Raw genomic sequence first — 19,183 nt, forward strand, 5'->3', positions numbered from 1 at the left:
TTGGCAAGGCGGCCACCTGATTGTTTGTGCACACTTTACACAAAATTTTATACAATAGACGTGCTGGCATCTGCAGATGCTGCTTTTGGCTGCCATTCTGTCTCCATGGGTAGCGATTGCGGGTGGCTGGCAGACTTTGCGTCCACCGGACGTGCTGATTAACTCCCCCTCTGGCCAATTGGCGCGTGTACGCGCCGCTCTGTCTATTACACGAAGCGACATACAGGTGTATCGTTTCGCATAATAGAGCCGACCTGCCACTGTAAAGCTACGGCGGCTGGTCGGCAACTGGGCAGCACAGTGGTGTAGCGGTTAGCACTTTCACCTAGCTGGTACGAATCCCAACCACGACACTACCTGCCTGGAGTTTGCATGTTCTCCCTGTGCCTGCGTGGGTTTCTCCGGTTTCCTCCCACACTCCAGACATGCTGGTAGGTTAATTGGATCATGTATAAAAAAAAAAATTGGCCCTACTGTGTATGTAATGTGAGTTAGGGACCTTAGATTGTAAGCTCCTTGAGGGCAGGGACTGATGTGAATGTACAATGTATATGTAAAGCGCTGCATAAATTGACAGCGCTATAAAAGTACCTGAAATAAATAACTCTCCCTCTGGGCTCCTGCCAGAGTGTTTGCTGAGCGTTACTATAGACTTGAATGGGAAGCGTTGAAGGGCTTCAAACACCCCCTGTGTCGACATGAGACTTCAATTTTGAAGGGAAGCGAAGCGAACGCTTCATGTTTTTATATTGTCTATTGTATCATTGTATCATTTGCATAGGCGTTTGAGGAGCATTTTAACGCCCCTCAAACGCCTGCTTTTATTGCCAGTGTGAACTCAGCCTAAAAGTGATCAAAAATTTTAAAAGGAAAGTGTAAAAATAGACCAATAACCATTTTTCAAAGCGCTCCTGTCCCCTTGTGCTCGCACGCAGAAGCGAAAACGCATATGTAGGTCACGCCCACATATGTAAACTGCATTCAAACCACATGTAGTTAACGTGAACGCATTAATTATGGCACAGGACCTCCTCTGTAACTCTAAACTGGTAACTTGTGAAATTTTTTAAAGCGTAGCCTATGAAGATTTTTAAGTACCAGTTTGCCACTTTTCCACGAGTGTGCGCAATTTTAAAGCATGACATGTTGGGTATCTATGTACTCAGCATAACACAAAATTGGGCTAAATTTATTATTTTGTATTTTTTATTTTTTTAATTCATGAAGGTGACACTGAAGTGTATTTCTGATGTGGGCGTAAGGTTTTATCCATAGCTCTCTGGAAGGTAGCTGGAGCGGAATGCAAGCCAAACGGCATTCTTTTATACTGGAAATGGCCATCTGGGGTGGTAAAGGCAGTCTTTTCTCAGGCTTCCTTCGTTCAAGGGATTTGCCAGTAGCCTTTGATGTCTAAGGTAGTGATGTATAGGGCTGGTCCCAACCTCTCTAATTCATCTTCTCGGGGCATCGGATATGCATCTAACTTCGATACCTCATTGAGTTTACTGAAATCATTACGAAAACGCAGAGTCCCGTTGGGGCTTTCCAACACAATCAGGCTCGACCACTCGCTCTGCGATTCCTCACTGATATCGAGTTTGAGTATTTCCCGGACTTCCTCTAACACTACTTTCCTATGTGCCTCGGGGATGTGATAGGGTTTAACTCGAACCTTCACATTATGTTCTGTGACCATATCCTGTTCAATAACTCTGGTAAGACCTGGCAGTCCTGATAACTGCTCTCTATTCCTCTGTAAGAACTCCTTTACCTGCTGCATTTGCGGCTTGGTTAAGGAGGTGGAAACTGGTACCAAGTTCTCCCCTACCGGGGGCTTAGGACTAACCTCTGCCAGGGCAACTTCCTGCTTTACGGTCCTTCCCCAAGGTTTTAGGAGATTTACATGGTATATCTGATAGGGCTTCCTTTTCCCAGGTTGGTGTATCTTCTAGTTAACCTCCCCATCCTTTTCTACCACCTGAAAAGGCCCCTGCCACCTGGCCAGGAACTTACTTTCCACCATAGGTATAAGCACAGACACCCGATCCCCAATCTGGAACTGTCTAAGTTTGGCAGACCGGTTGTACACCCTTCTTTGTGCCTCCTGCGCCTTTTGCATGTGCTTCTTGACCAGAGGCATCACCTTCGCAATCCTCTCTTATATGTTCTAAAACTGTCATATGAGGAGAAGACTCCCTTTTCCATGTTTCCTTCACTAAGTCAATCAGTCCCCGTGGCTTTCGCCCATACATCAATTCAAACGGAGAAAAACCTTTGCCTAAGGCAAAACATCAATGCTAGGAGTAGACAGTCCCAGTCTTTACCATCTTGTTGCACAACCCTAAGCATTGACTTGAGAGCTTTATTCAACTGCTATACCTGTCCATCGGTCAATGATAGACCGATGTGTGCAGCTGCTTGATTTGGAACAACTTGCACAGATCTGCCATCACGAGACATGAATGGGGTGCCCTGGTCTGTCAAGATTTTCTTTGGGAATCCTGTCCTAGAGAACATTAGAACTGCCTCTGCCTCTGGATACCTAGTGGCATAATCGGGTACCACAAGGATGTATGGTAAAATCGGCTCTGGACCACCAAAAGGGCCCACCAAACTCATCGCAATGCGCTCAAATGGTACCTCGATAATGGGCATCGGCACCAATGGGTTCCTCAAGTGGGGCATTGGCGGGGTCAACTGGCAAGGTGGGACATGAACTGCAATAACGTCTCACCTCTGCTGTCACTCCTGGCCAGTAGAACCAGTCTGCTACTCGTGTCTGTCTTGTCAGCCCCCAGGTGACCCCCCCCCAATGCGTTATTGTGAGCTAAGTTGAGCACCATGCGTCTGAAAGGCTGTGGAACCAATAACTGGTCCACCACTTCTCCCCTAACCTCGGTAACTCAGTATAGCAGCTCACCGATGACCACAAAGTGGGAAAACCTTTTTTCGGCCTCAGGGACTAGGGACACCCCATTAAGTACGGTAACCTGTTCCCAGGCATTTTTCAGTGTGGGATCCCTCTTTTGGGCAGAAGAAAATCTCCCCCCCCCCCCCCCCCCCCGTGACACCTTGAGATCAGGATGGGCAAGATTAGAGGAGCTTTCTCCCTTGTCGTCCTCTGACATAAACTGCAGAGGGGGGGGGAGGCTTTCACTATGTTCTCCCCAGCCATGACTTGCATTAGAGTGGGTTCCCCCACCTCAGGGGTCCCTTTAGCTGGGGGACCTTCTGCTCCAGGGAACAGAGCAGTCCAGCTGTCCTGGTAGTCCTTTGTTCACATAGTCCCACAGTTCAAATAACGGGCAGTTCCTTCCTATGATAACATGGATGAGGTCGGGTACCAGCCCAACAGTTTGTCAGAGGACGACAAAGGAGAAAGCTCCTCTAATCTTGACAATTGTGCCACAGGCTGTGGTGATTGTCACTGATACCAGTGGGTATTCCTTGGTGTCCCCATGTATGCATACCACCCTCAGGGTTCTTGCTCCCGACTCACTTCCCTAGCTACTTCTGGAGTCCCAACGGTGTTCGGGCATTAAGCTCGTTCACCCAAAGGTCACATTCAAACCGCCCCCCAGTTAGGTCCAGGTGGGCAGCACAGACCATCTGGGCATAAAACAAAATCCTTTGTAGAGCACCACACTCCATGGGTTCCTCCTGCAGGGGACAGTGGATCTGGATATGACCCTGGGAGTGGCACAGCATGCCCTCGTTCCTGCGTGCTGGAGCAGAGCTCTGGGATGCTAGGGTGGTCGCCCTTTGACTCTCCAGGGTGCCGACTCCCTGGTTTATGGATGGCTTGGCTCTTCTCACGGCAAGTGTCCTCAAGGCTTGACAGGTCCCAGTAGATCCTCCACCACAGCGTGTCTCTCAACCATTTCCACTAGTTCCTCTGCGGTCTTGGGGTCCCCATGACTCACCCAGCACTGAAGGTCATGTGGCAGTGACCTCAGGTACCAGTCTAACACGACCCACTCTACATTCTGGGGACCCGTTAACAACTCGGGCTGCAGCCATTTTTTGACCAGCTGACTCAAGTCATGCATCTGAGCCCTTGGCGGACAGTCCCAGCGGTACCTCCAACGGGTGTACCCTTTGAGCCCGCATAGCAGTAGTCACCCCAGGGCAGGCCAGGATTTCTGCTTTCAGCCGTTTGTAATCCTTAAAATCAGCAGATGACAGTTTGAAATAGGCCTTCTGGGGATCTCCAGTGAGGAACAGAGCAATATAACCAGCCAACTGGTCTGGGGGCCATTCCTCTCTTTCTGCTGTTCTCTCAAAACTAAAAATAAATGCCTCCACATCACTGGGTGTCAACTTTTGCAGGTAGTGGCCGGCCCTTACGGCTGCCTGGTTGCTAGGAGCAACAACCATGTGTTCCTGTCCCTGTGCGAGATGCTGCACTTTTTTCTTGTAAACCAGCCACCTGTGCTTGAGTGGTTTGCTGCTGGACTGTGAACTGGGTAAGCAGCAAGTGAGTGGTTTCCTTATGGTGACGGTTGGCCTTTGCAGCCAATGGCTCCCGCTGCTGTCAAAAGCCAATTAGGACTACGAGTCCCCAGAGAGACAAGGTTCTCGTGGATATCGCTGGATTGAGAGGGAGCTCAGGTAAGTAATAGGGGGGACTGGGGTGCTCCTGCACACAGGTTTTTTTACCTTCATGCATAGAATGTGCATTTACAAACCACAAACGGACTGCCGCAAGCACATATACTGCGGCGGTCAGCCCCGTGCAGGCAAAGTGACGTATGGGTACATCACTTGCCCGCGAGCCAATAGGGGGCGCGCTCCCGCCTGGTCATCTCCGCGCGAGTAACCGGCGGCTCCCATGTCCGCCGGTCACTCGTGATCTCCCGCTGGAGAGGGAGAAAGGCAGGCGGCTGATGTAAACAAAGCCGCCTGTCATTCTCTCTGATGTAACAGCAGAGATCATATGATCCTGCTATGTAGGATCCTATGTCTCTGTGGTTACATCAAAAGCCACACCCCTGAACCCTAGCCTTAGCCTCCCTACTCCGGCCTTGCGCGGGTTGGGTGGGAACCACCCTGCTCCCCGCCCACTTTGCCCTATAGTACGTTTTCACTTTGTGATTAGATTTGTGGCTGAAGTTGTGGGATGGGGGTGGCAGATGGTGGGGAAGCCCGTGGGTGGGTCACCAACCCCACCCACTAGTGCACGTTACAGTAGCTTCATGTGTTTAAAATTTCAGCAATGATACTGAGTGCCTTGTTGTTCCCCATCATCCCTATGGCTCATGTAACATTGTCGACTGTTATGGGTTCCTGTTGATCCCCCGCTTTTGTTTATTTTGCATACCCTGCCTCATTGCTGTATTGTTACTTGTCTTTTATTTTCTTAAATAAAGATTATATAAAAAAAAGCCACACCCCTTTACAGTTAGAAACACGCCCCTAGGGACACACTTAACCCCTTGCTCTCTAATAGTTAATCCCTTTGCTTGTAGTGTCATTTTTACAGTAACAGTGCATATGTATAGCACTGATTACTGTAGTAATGTCACTGGTCCCCCAAAAGTGTCAAAAATGTCAGTCAAAGGTCCGATCTGTCCGCCGCAAAGACGCAGTCCCGCAAAAAAAAATCGCAGATCACCGCCATTACTAGTTAAAAAAAAACAATAAAAATTACATAAATCTTTCCTGTAGTTAGTAAACGCAATAACTTTTGCGCAAACAATCAAAATACGCTTATTGCGAATTTTTTTTTTTTTTTTTTTTTTTTTTTTTTCCACCAAAAATATGTAGTGGAAAACAAATTGGCCTAAATTGTTAAAAAAAATTTGATTTTCTTTCTTTTTTTTTTGGGGGGGGGGGGGGGGGGGGGAGTAATTTCATTTAAAAAAAAAAAAAAAAAATTTGAAAAATATTGTTGTTTTTTCAAAATTGGCGCTCTTTTTTTATTTGTAGCGCAAAAAGTAAAAATCGCACAGGTGATCAAATACTACCAAAAGAAAGCTCTGTTTGTGGGAAAAAAAGGGAAGTCAATTTCATTTGGGTACAGCGTCGCATGTCCGCGCAACTGTCTGTTAAAGTCACGCAGTGCCAAATCGCAAAATAGGCCCTGGTCTTTGAGCAGCCAAATCCTCCGGGGCTTAAGTGGTTAATACATAGAACTATGCGGTACCAAAAAAAAAATCGCGGGACGCAATACGCTCCAAAGAAGGTCTTGTACTTTCTTTTTTTTTTTTTGCGCGATGTTACCGCGATTCGGCAGGCGGAAATCGCGGCAACATCGCTCAGCGTTTGGGGGGCTATTGCAAATCAACGGGCAATGCACAGGCGTCCCGCGATTTGCAATAATCTCCAGATCGCGGGCGGAACCACGGCTGTTCTGCCCGCGATCCATACGCTGACATGTGAACGGAGCTTTAAAGACCGAGTGCAATGTTTGTTTGTTTGTTTTTTTTGTTTTTTTATGGTTAACTTACAAACACTTTAAGGTGCAAGTAAAGGCAGAACCTAACTAACTCCAAGCCTGCTCTCACTGTAAGATTAATCTATCTAGCTCTGTAATGATCGCTATACTAACCTATTTTGAAGCCTGTCTGGTCTCCGGGGGCACCCTCTGTGTGCAGGAGACAGGCAACAGCTGTCTGCTGCCTCTTCTACACACTGAAGCTGCCACTGACAGATCAGCCTGGAACCAGAACGGAGCAGCTGCAAAGTATACCAACCTATGTGGCTCATGGCCAAAAGTTAAAAATGCTTTACTTCCACTCTAAGGTGGCCACAAGAGCCACAGTGAGTGGCTCTTGTGGGTATGGATACCCCCAGATGCCTCCAGTTGGGTTATCATGAAAAATAGTTTTCACACAAAATGAAACTTTGATTGTTTCTGTTTGCCTGCCTGACATCTGATGTCTATGGTGGGCTTAAAAAAATAGTTGTTAATCTGGACCTTATTGGAATGCTAACAAGTATTTTTTTCTTCTGCTCTTCAGGATGGACTGTGCTTATTAGTGATTTTGCCGCTTCTCCAAAGTGTGGTAGATGGGAGATGTTTAAGCTATCTTACAGTGTCTTGCCTTCCTCTCGATTACTGTGTGCTGCCATTGGAAGCGCACAGGCGTTGATGGTTAGAATGTTCTATGCAGTAAGAAAAGGACGGAAGCCAGGAGTATACAACACATGGTAAGAGATGCAAAATCTGCATAACAAAATACTAAGATTAAAGTGTTTGTTACCCCCAATATTTCATATTCCTGATATGTGCCTGCTGTACCATGTACTTGTATTAAAAGGTATCCTGTTCTCTTTATATTGCTTCCTTTGTGTGATATCCCTGGTGTTACTGCCAGTCCCTCTGCTTTCCTATTAAAAACTGACCACACTAAGCAGGGGGGAGCACATCATGGTAAGTTCTCTAGCTGTGCTGGGAAACTCAGCCGGCTTTCCTTCATTGATCAGACTTGTCCTGAATCGCCCCCACTGCACAGCGTCTGAACTGGCAGTGTGCTGTTTTTTTCTTCTCCCCCAGCTCTTATGCAGCTGAGAACAGAGGGAATGCTTTGTATGCATTAGGATAAAAAACCTTCTGTGTGCAGCAGCCCCTAGCACCCCAATACTTGAGCCCATCTCTATCCTGCGATTGTTGCAGGGGTGTCTATGCTGCCTGGGACTCCCCTCCTCATTAGCTGAGACAGCAGTGTGGCGCAATTGGCTCCGACTGCTGTCAATCAAAATCATTCAGTAAATCAGGAGAGAGAGGGGGGTGGGGCCGGGTCATGGCTCTGTGTCTGAATGGACACAGGGAGCTGTGACTCAAGTCTGATGTGTCTAAAGCAAGCTGCTTGCTGTGGGGGTACTCAACAGGAGGGAGGGGCCAGCAGAGCCAGTGGGACCTGAGAAGAGGAGGACCCAGGCTGTTTTTTGCAAAACCAACTTCATAGAGCAGGTAAGTATAACATGTTTGTTATTTTAAAAAAAAATTAAAACGAGACTTTTGCAATTACTTTAAAATTTAAGTGTATTAATATTTACAGTATGAGTTTGTTGCTTACAGCTAATCATAAGGGAAATCATGTTATGGTCACTGATACCAAGATCTTTTATATGAACATTAGTAATAATCTCTGCATGGTTTGAGATTACCAGGTCCAGCAGAGCATCATTCCTCGTCGGGGCCTCAAACTGGATGATAAAATTATCTTGTAATAGGTTTAAAATTTTTGCCCTTTAACTGTTCCAGCAGTGCTATTACGCCAGTCGATTCCTGGGTAGTTTAAAATCCCCCATTATTATCACTGTCCCAGCCCTTGCAGCCCTGTGAGTGTCTGTGTTGGTGCAAGTGCTTAACTATAAAGTTGATTTTAAACTTCGGAAGTGTGTGTGGCTCCATTTCCTTAAAGCGGCGCTCCACCCTAAAGGGGAAGCTCTGCTTATTCCACATTTGGCACCTTTCGCGGCAATCGTTGTGCGGCGATCTACGCAATTTCCGGCCCCTCCTCCTTCACCCCCTTCTGCTGCCTTCTGGGAGACCCACAGGTCCCAGAAGACAGCGGGACCTTTAAGAGAGCACAGTGCGACTCGTGCATGCGCAGTAGGAAACAGGCTGTGAACCCGTAAGGCTTCGCTTCCTGTGTCCCTTATTGTAAAGATGTCGGTGCCTGCACCCGAAGCCTATGGATGGATCAGGTTCGGGTGCCCATATTGGGGGATCCCTGGACAGGTAAGTGCCCTTTTATTCAAAGTTGGCAGCTTCAGTATTTGTAGCTGCTTACTTTTAATTATTTTCCCCCAGGCTGAAACTCCCCTTTAGTGCCAGTTCACACTTATGCGATGCGGGAAGGCTGGGAATTTGCAGCCTGTTCCCGCATCGCAAACGCACCCCTGGCAGTTCACACTGCCATATGCGATACGCTGGGGGTGTCAATGAAATGTAACGACACCCCCAGTTTGATAGCATATCGCAGTGCGATCTTACAGTTTGCACAGGATCGGATCACACAAGTGTGAACCACTGTGCGATCCGATCCTGATGCGGCTGCAAAAAAGGGTCCTGTGCGTCTTTGCTGTGGGTGCAGTGCGAATTTAGCCATACAAAGTGTATGGCTGAACTCGCACCGCACAGCCGATCGCTTGTAATGAAGGAGCAGTGCGCTCCGACATTACATGTGATCGCCGTCCGCAGCCGCACATGTGAACCGGCACTTAAGGCTTGTTGGAAATGTTTGACAGAAATTGTTTATCAAGTCTGAATTTGAAAGTTACTTCTTATTGCACACTGGTGGCATTAATGAAAGTACCAAAATAACCCCTAGGTAGCAGAGCAAAATTTACCTTTTTATTACCTTCTTTCTGTAACCTGCTAATTGGTTGCCCTGGGTTATATAAGTTTCCATATTCTTAGTTCAGGTAACTGTTGACATCCTTATTGCTGCATTTCCTACTGTTTTTTGGTATAAGATCTCCTTAGATGAGTAAACAAAACTGGAAGTAGCAGACTGTTTCTAGAATCAAGTCTGAAAAGGTTGGAACGCTGAATTTGTCTTATTTTATTTTTCATCTCAGGGATGAATGCAAGGAACAAGTGGATCGCTTTGCAGGCGCCAGGTACAAGAAGTTTGCCTCCGAGGAAGAAGCCTGGAAGTTTATAGGAGAACCAGAAGGAGCACCCTCAAAAAGTTCAGAAAGTAAGTTAAGGAAGGAATCGTAGAACTCAGGTGTACTAAGGCATCCTTAGATTCTCAAACCCTGTTTGGTTTCAACTTACCTTTCTGCTGTAGACCTCTTCACTTGCAGGAAGCAGGTGTATCTTATTGTCAATTTGTTTTGTGTTTGTGCATGGTTATAAAAGTTCTAATACCCTCTTGCCCTCACCCTTCGAAGCCCAGGTCTCTAATATTTTGGGTATTGTTTCCTTTTGGCCAAATCTGAATAATCTGATTGATCTGCCCTGTACGCCTAGATTATGTAGTAGACTGTATAAGAAATCCTATTTTACATACTTTATTACGTCTTTACTTAACTGCTGGCCCCAGTTAGCCAGTAAATTAAACTAGTCCTCCTAGCTATTTCCACATTATCATCAAAGTACAGCTAAAGGTTCCTGTGTGATAGTCCAAACCAGTCCCAAATCTAGTTACTATGTGATGCTCAAGCCTTATAAGGTAAACAAAAAAAATGTCCTTTACCTACTCTAAACCAAAGCCTTCTTTTATGTCTCGCACGCTCTCCTCCCAGACACTGCAGCTCATAGACTGAGGGTTTCTGCAAGAGAAGCACTGCTGTGACTCTAGAAAGCAGAGAGCAGGGCAGGGCTGGGTGTGGCCAGGTGCTGATTGACAAGCTACAGGTGTGCCAATCAGCAGTGACCATGTCAAAAGCCACACCTCCCTGCAACATTTCTCTTACGTCCACAGTCGCCTCCCACTCATTCAGTCATCAATGGGTATTGACCTCTTATCCATAGGAGCAAGCTAAGCATAAGACTTGTTAAAAACAAAGTAATTTACATAGATGGACCAATGGGACAGCCCCTATAGGTTTAATACCCCCCTGCTATCAGCATCCCAACTCAGTTTTGTCTTCTGCCTAGTTAGGAGTAAGATAGGCTATCCCTGTGCTGGGGCTACAGTCTCTGCCTTTTCCTATGTGTTTTATTACTTTTTTATTTTATGAAAAGTGTTTTCTTGCACTACTAGCTTTTTATTTGTTCCTGCACTTAGTTGGATCTTCGGAAGACTACAGCGTTTGCGGAGCTGGGAGTCGGACTGGTCGTCCTGGTGTCCCAGGACAGAGGGCCTTATGGAATCCCAGCCCGCCATCGAGCGTTTAGAAGGCTATGCGTACGCCCTGGCCTCACAAACGAACTGTCCCGGTCTTTAGGACGAAAGCCCGCGAGGTAGCCACCTTGCTTGGACGTCTCAACCGCGGTTCCGTGCGTTGCTTGAGTCCTTTTTGGCTGACGGCATCCCCACCACCTTGGGTGGGAGGCTTCTCGTCGCAGAGAGGCACCCACGCCATCGTGGTACGGTGAGTACATTCTGTCTGGGGATGGCAGTCGGTTACGTCTGTGTTATCCCTTCATGTCTGTGTGTCTGGGGCTCGCGCTACTCCCGGTCCCTGCGGGGGCTCGAACGTGTCCAGGGCGCTCTGTGGGGGGTTATTGGGGTCCCTAACCTCCGTGGCACTATTGTGATAATGCTGGGTTCAGACATGCTTAGGTGACCCGCAGCGGTGAAAAACCGCATCACCGCCATTTTGGGTGTGGGCGGCTGCTTTGGCTTCACTGTGGGAGCTTCAGCAGCCATTTTCCTTGCAGTGTATTGTGCCCTTCGGGCGCCATCTTGTGTGTGGCGTCTGGCTTTATACAGAGTGTTCGGCAGCCATTTTCCCGGAGCCTCCCATTGTTTTCTATGAGCAACCATTTTCCCTTAGTATACATCCTGTTTAGCCTCTAGGGCGTGACATTACTTCCTTTCTTCACATACAGAAGGATCGTCGGCAGCGTGGTAACACTTCTGGGGGGTCTGTCCTTGCTGTTTTTTGGGGAATATCTCTTGGCTATCAGTTATATTCCTGCCTGAGGGGGTTTTCAGTCTAGTCCCTGTTTGCAGTGCATTGCAGTGGGATCGCTGCTATTGTGATTTAAAGGGCCAGCTCCATAAAGTTTTTCACCAGCTTTGGTGGATGATTCAGGTACATCTGAATCATCTGCGATTACTGCTGCACTTGCGACTTTAGTGTCCAAAGTGGATCTTTTGATGTCTGAACGGGTTTCTGGGAAAAGGCCTAGGTTTTCTCACTCCTCTGATTCAGAGTCTGACATGGTTGCCATAGACATTGTGCCCCTTGAAGGGTCTCAATCCTTCCAGTCTGAAGGGGAGGTGGAGGACGAGGAGGGGGATGATTCCCCCCCCTGGGACGGCCCGAGAACGCGCTGCTATGGCAGCGCTTATTACCGCTGTAAAGGATACACTGCATTTGGAGGATGAGCCCAACACTCCGGGTAATCGGTCCTCATTTGGGACCCGCAGAACCCAGAAGGCGGCACAGGTGTTTCCTTGTCCCGCTGAGTTTCACGAAACGGTGAACGAGCAATGGCGCAATTTTGTACCGAAACGGTTTCCACCCGGTTATCCCTTTGCGTCTCCTATGGATTTGCGCTGGTCCGTGGTCCCTAAGGTGGATCACACAGTGTCCAGGTTAAATAGGGCCACTTGTACCCACTGAGGATTCTCCGGTGTTCAGGGACCCCACAGATAGTCGGATGGAATCTCTAGCTCTTCACTCCTATATGGTGGCGGGTTCCTTGTTGAAACCTATTTTCGCCTCCGTCATGGTGTCTCAGGCTGTGGCAGATTGGGCCAAGGTGCTCAGACGCACTCTCGTGGCTGATTCCGTCCCTCCTACTACTTTGGAGATGGTGGGCCAGATTATTCAGGCTGTCCTGTATCTGTGTGACGCGGCCTTGGATGAGGCCACTTTAGCCGCGCGACTGGTGTCGGCGGTGCTTACCCTTCGCTTGGTATGGCTGAAAAGCTGGTTGGCCGACCAGACTTCCAAGAAGACGGTGTCTGACATCCCTTATGCGGGGACTCGCCTTTTTGGGGACTCCCTGGACGAATTGGTTAAAGGGGGTCACTGGGGGCAAGAGCACTCTGCTGCCTCAGAATCCCAAGGGTAAGTTTTTTCCGCGGTAAGCGGGGCCCTTCCTTTAAACCAAATCAGGGGTCCTTTCGTGCCTTCAAAGCACAGGACAAGGGGAAACCTTTCAAAGGCCATGGTGGCCAGAGGAAGGGCAAGTCAAAAGCCGGCCAAGCTGGCGCGGCGGCCCAGTCTGCCTCGATCTGAAGGGACGCCCTCACCCGTTCCAGGGCTGGGGGGACGTCTGCGCGGTTTTCTCAAACCTTGGCTGCTCCGGATTCCGGACCGGTGGGTTCAGGAAATCATTTGATCGGGTTACAAGATCAAATTCCTTTAGCGGACAGGTTCTTTCCCTCAAATCTTCATTTGACCCCAGATCGTTTACAAAATCTTCATCGGGCGGTTCAGGATCTTCTCACCCCCAGGGGGTGATCGTCCCGGTGCCACATCGGGGACAGATTTTGGGGGTTTTACTTCAATCTGTTCACTGTGCCCAGAAAGGAGGACAAGGTACGTCCAATTCTGGACTTGAAAGCTCTGAACCGCTTTGTGCAGGTTCAAACATTCCGCATGGAATCCCTCCATTCGGTGGTAGCCTCCCTTAGTCCGGGAGATTTCTTGGCCTCCATCGACCTCAAGGATGCGTATTTAGACATCCCCCATATTCGAGGGTCATCAGAGGTACCTCCGCTTCGCAATCGCGGAGGAACACTATCAGTTTGTGGCGTTGCCTTTCGGTCTCGCTCCGGCTCCAAGGGTGTTTACCAAAGTGCTGGCTCCTGTTCTAGCCCTGTTGCGGGCGCAGGGAGTTGCGATCTTGGGATATCTGGACGATCTCCTGTTAAGGTTGAGTGCCAGTCAGAGCCTACTGCGCGATCTGTCCACTACGGTTCAGACACTCCAGGAGTTCGGGTGGACCTTCAACGTTCAGAAGTCGACTTTGTCTCCTTCGGTTCGTCTTCCCCCTACTTGGGGATGGTCCTGGACTCCGCCCAAGCCAAAGTGTTTCTGCTGGAGGACAAGCTCCGGACTCTGCAGACCGAGGTCAGGTCCCTCAGGGACAGCGAATCCTCATCACCCAGGTCCCTGGGATTGATGGTGTCAGCCTTCGAGGCGATACCGTTTGCACAGTTCCACACACGATCTCTTCAAGCGGAGATCTTGGCCAGGTGGGACAGGCATCTTCAATCCTTGGAAAGGAGGATATCTTTGAGTCGCCAAACCAGAGAGGCTCTTCTGTGGTGGCTCCAGTCTCCGGCCATGACGGAAGGGAAGTCTTTCCAGTCGTTGTTGTGGACGGTGATCACCACGGACGCCAGCCTATCGGGCTGGGGTGGGGGCACGATGTCTGCCCAGAGCACTTGGTCGGAGGAGGAATCCTCCCTGCCGATAAATGTCTTGGAACTGCCAGCGATCAGACTGTGCTTGCTCCGTTGGTCAGATCATCTTTGGGGCCGTCCTGTGCGGGTGCAGACGGACAGTGCCACTGCGGTGGCTTACATCAATCACCAAGGGGGCACCAGGAGTGCCCGGGCGGCCAAGGAAGTGACCAAGATTCTGTCTTGGGCCGAGACGCACGTCCTGGCGATTTCGGCATTTCACATTCTGGGTGTGGAGAATTGGCAGGCCGATTATCTGAGCCGCCAGACCCTGGACCAGGGGGAATGGTCCCTACACCCGGAGGTGTTTCAGATGCTGTGTGCGCGATGGGAATCCCCGGATGTGTATCTGTTCGCATCACGGCTGAACAACAAGGTAGAAAGGTTCGTGGCAAGAACGTGCGATCCTCTGGCAGACGCCTCGGATGCGCTGGTGGTGCCTTGGAATCAGTATCGCCTGATTTTATGCCTTCCCTCCGATTCAGTTGTTGTCCAGGTTCCTAAGCAGGTTGGTCTCGGAACTGAAGTTGTTGATTCTGGTGGCCCCGGACTGGCCGCGGCGGTCTTAGTACGCGGACATCATGCAACTTGTCGTCGAACCTCCTTGGCGGCTCCCCTTACTGGACGATCAGCTTGTCTCAGGGGCCGATCTTCCATCCTGCTTTATGGTCGCTGGCTTTAGCTGTTGAAAGCCAGGTCCTGAGAGATCGAGGTCTCTTGTCAGTGATCATTCCTACCCTGCTTAAGGCTTGTAAGGCCTTTTCCGGAAAAATCTATTAACGTACCTGGAAGGCTTATTTTGCCTGGTGTGAGTCCAGGGGCATCCATCCTCGCTCCTTTTAGGTGGCGAGGGTGCTGGCCTTCCTGCAAACTGGTGTGGACCAGTGTCTTGCACTGACCACAATTAAGGGTCAGTTGTCTGCGTTGGCAATCCTTTTCCAACGCCCCTTGGCGTCAAACTCTTTTGATACGCATCTTTATTCAGGGTGTGCGTCATTTGGCTCCTCCTAGGAGAGCGCCTTTACCTCCTTGGGACTTAAATTTGGTCCTGTCCGATTTGCAACGTCCTCCCTTTGAGAACATCAGGGAGATTCCTCTGTTTGTGCTGTCCGGAAAGGTTGCCTTTCTGGTGGCGATCACATCTGCCTGCAGAGTGTCGGAGCTGGCGGCTCTGTCTTGCCGCTCCCCTTACCTGGTGGTTAACAAGGATAAGGTGGTCTTGCGACCTAACCAATCTTTCCTACCTAAGGTGGTGTCGGATTTTCACCTTAACGAGGATATTGTCCTGCCTTCGCTGTGTGCGAATCCCAAACATCCTAAGGAGTTTGCTTTGCATTCCTTGGATGTCGTCCGGGCGATCAGGGTGTACCTGGCGTCTACTGAATCCTTCAGAAAGTTAGATTCCCTTTTTGTCCTTCCCGAGGGCTCTCGGAAGGGTATGGCTGTGTCTGCGGCGACCATTTCAAAATGGATCAGGCAGACGATTGTACAGGCCTATTCTATTAGGGAACGGGCTCCGCCCTTCCCTGTCAAGGCGCACTCTACCAGAGCGGTGAGTGCGTCATGGGCTTTCCGACATCAGGCTTCGGTGGCCCAGGTGTGCAAGGCAGCGACTTGGTCGTCTGTGCACACCTTTTCCAAATTTTACAAACTTGATGTTTTGGCATTAGCAGATGCCTCCTTTGGCCGCAAAGTTCTGTGTGCGGCAGTGCTTTGACGGGGCCTTGGCGTTGGCCGGCCCCGTCTGTTGGGGTTGTTTTCTCCCCTTTTTTGTTGTTTGCTTTCCTGAGTTGTTTGCTCCAGTTGAGCTTTTCTGTTGCCCAGAATTTTTACCTTTCTGCTCAGATAAGGTTCCTTTCTCTGACCTGGGTGCTGCATTGCCTTTGTGACGGTTGCACTTCCCACCCCTCATGTCTACACTGCTTTGGGACATCCCATTGGTGAAGACTGACTGAGTGGGCGGCGACTGTCAGAGAACGTAAGAGAAAACCAAATTTTTGTAAAATTCCTTTCTCTAAATCCTCTGACAGTCGCCGCCCCCGCTCCTCTAGTGGGGTTCTTTTGGACTTTAACTGCTTGCTACCAAACTGAGTTGGGAATGCTGATAGCAGGGGGGTATTGGACCAGTGGGACAGCCCCTATAGGTGTGTCTATGTAAATTACTTTGTTTTTAACAAGTTTTATGCCTAGCTTGCTCCTATGGATAAGAGGTCAATACCCATTGGTAAAGACTGAATGAGTGGGCGGCGACTGTCAGAGGACTCAGGAATTTTACAGTAAGATTTTACAAAAATTCAGTTTTCTCATCTCGCCTATAGTGCAAGCAGGCACAGTCTAGATGAGAGAAATTCTGCTCTGAACTCAAGTCGTAGAGCCTTGTTGCCAACCCTCATAGAAAGCTGCAAGGGGTGGGCTTCGCTGGCAGGATAAACAGATATTTGTGGGACTTTGCCAGGAGTATTAAAGGGGTTGTAAAGTCAGTGTTTTTTTTTTTTTTCACTTAAAACGTTTAACCTTAAAAAAAAAAGATTGATCCTGTTCCCTTTAAGCATGTTATACGGAGCTGTGCTGTGTAATCTGGTCACTTCGATCGCCTAAAAAATCTGGCTGATCCTGCATGGCTATGTCCCCTCTGTAAACTGACCATGGTATACCATGGCTGCTGAGTCCTGACGTGACCCCCCCCCTCTTTTCCTCTCCTTCGGACTGACGCCAGCGGGGAATCCACGGCCCCGCCCACTGCAGCCGTCAGACAGGGTGAGGAGAAAGCTGGCGGGTCACGTGAGCGGCAATCGGCGCTCTGAAAACCTGGTAAAGAACGGCTAATTTTTATAAAACATAGACACAGGGGCACAGAGGATTATTAAACAGACAGGTTGGTATAAAGTGGCTTAACCACTTCAATACAGCCCCTTCCTACCCAGGACAATTTTCAGCTTTTAGCGCTGTTGCATTTTGAATGACAATTGCGCGGTCATGCAACACTGTACCTAAACCAAATTTATGTCATTTTTTTTCCCCCACAAATAGAGCTTTCTTTTTGGTGGTATTTGGTCACCGCAAGGTTTTTTCTTTTTTGCTAAATAAATAAATAAAAAAAAGACCGAAAAGTTTGAAAAAAAAAATAAAAAATTTTTTTTGTTTGTTATACAATTTTTTGTGAATAGATAATTTTTTTATTTTTTTTTTCCTGCACTGGTCAGGCACGAACTAAGGAAAGCCGATCAATGGGTCTTCCTGTGTTCTATGTGACCAGCTGGAATCCAACCAAACACAGGTGGGACCGCTCTAGGTGAGGTTTAATTCAGGTGCAGGTCGGATACACCATCCAGATAGTCAAACATAGAAGAAAGTGACTGCACTCCGAAAATTCGAATCAAAAAGGAGTAATTTTATTCTTCATCACAGGCATCAAAAATAAGACTGGTGAGACATGGGACAATAAAAGGTTGACACGTTTCACGACACAAGGGGTCGCTTACTCATAACCACAAGTGTGATTGGTCACATGGTAAAGAGCCTACGTCAGTAGGCTCTTTACCGAGAGTATGCTCTTTACCGAGATCGGAGATGCAGTGCGTCAGAGTGACACGCCGCATCACCGGGGGTGCGCAGAGCGCATTATCCTGCCGCCGTCATATGACGTCTGGTCAGGATAATGCAACCACTTTCCTGCCGTCAATCGCCTATAGGGCGGGAAGTGGTTAACAGCCACTTTAATGCATTCTATGCATTAAGGTAAAAAAACTTCTGTGTGCAGCAGCCCACCTAATGCTTACCTGAGCCCCCTCTTGATCCAGCAATGTCCATTTCTCATTGGCTAAGACAAAGCAGCGGCACCATTGGCTCCTGCTGCTTTCAATCAAAGTCCGTTATCCAGTGAGGAGAGAGGGGGCGGGGCCGAACCGCAACTTCATGTCTGAATGGATACACAGAGCTGTGCCTCTGCTCAGGTGCTCCCATAGCAAGCTGCTTGCTGTGGTGGCACTCAAAGGAAGGGAGGGGCCCGGAGAGCTGATGAAGAGAATCCAGGCTGCTCTGCAAAGCCAACTGCACAGAGCAGGTAAGTTTTTAATAGGGTTTGTTATTATTGAAAAAGAAAAGACTTTACAATTTAAGAAAAGTAATGTAAATACAGATGCATATATTTCCCCACCCATCTTCCAGGACAGAAGCCTGACAAATGATTGATTCCTCCCTCTACAGCAGGGTAGGCAACCTTTTGAGAGGTGGAGATCTACCTTAACAACCTAAAGAGAGCAAAGATCCGGTGTTCAGCACTTTAAACAAAACCTTAACTAGCAAGGCCTAACTAAAAAGTAAGGAAAACTTACAAAAATATAATAGAAGAAATGTCACTGTAAAAATATAAATTTAGCTACCTTTACAGTGGACAGCGTCTGTTGGGACAGAGGTTGGTCTTGGTAGAAGAGTTGTCAGTCAGTAGAGTAGTAGATGGTGTCAGTAGTTTTTTTACACTTTTTAAAAAAAAAAAAAAAAACTTTAAAATACTATTTTTACAATTATTTTAGCAGCCCTGTTTGGGGGGGGCTCTTTGGTGACATATCGGGTCTCGGCTCACGCCTCAAGTAACTGTGGATTCTGATTAAAATGGTCAATTGGTAGATTCCAATCGAATCCCCCCGCTCTACAGGAAAAATGAGCCAGAATAGTGAAAATCCAGCCCTCCACCCCCCTCGTCACATTGCAAGTGAATCAAAAATCGTTTGTTAAAACCTGAACTTCTGAAGTGGGTATTGTGTTTGCTTGCCTTGCCTAAAGAATTGTGAATTGCATTTTTTCCAGGTAGTTGTGTCACACAGATTCCTTCCACAAGCAAAGAAAAGCCGTGCCATGTAAAGCCTTCATTCTGTGCCAAAAGGCCTCTTCAGCCTTCAAGTTCTACGAAAAACCCGCCTTCACCTAAACGGACCAAACTGATTGAATTTAGTTCCTTACCACCATTGTTTGGACAGTCATTTTCTCAAATGGGTATATTATTGTTTATTAATAATATAAATATGTGTATATATACAGTATATATAAAAAGTCTACTCACCCCTGTTAAAATGTCAGGTTTCTGTGATGTAAAAAAAATGAGACCAAGATAAATTCAGAACTTTTTCCACCTTTTTTAATGTGACCTATAAACTGTACAACTCAGTTAAACAACAAACTGAAATCTTTTAGGTGGA

At 48.1% G+C, this 19,183-nt stretch overlaps 1 protein-coding gene across 1 annotated transcript in view; it reads left to right on the forward strand.

Annotated features, from left to right (window-relative positions):
• Nucleotides 1–3,326: 3,326 nt before the first annotated feature.
• Nucleotides 3,327–19,183, forward strand: part of LOC309550417 (ribonuclease H1-like) — a gene marked incomplete at its 5' end in the record, with an annotated part of 99,024 nt that continues 83,167 nt past the window's right edge. The window contains 4 exons of the mRNA XM_082250800.1: nt 3,327–3,417; nt 6,963–7,152; nt 9,532–9,653; nt 18,795–18,980. Coding sequence (XP_082106926.1) covers nt 3,327–3,417; nt 6,963–7,152; nt 9,532–9,653; nt 18,795–18,980 — 589 coding nt within the window. The remainder of the gene's footprint in view (nt 3,418–6,962; nt 7,153–9,531; nt 9,654–18,794; nt 18,981–19,183) is intronic.

The sequence above is a fragment of the Pelophylax lessonae genome, assembly GCF_965119305.1.
Source record: "Pelophylax lessonae genome assembly, chromosome: 3".
NCBI classification, from domain to species: Eukaryota; Metazoa; Chordata; class Amphibia; order Anura; family Ranidae; genus Pelophylax; species Pelophylax lessonae.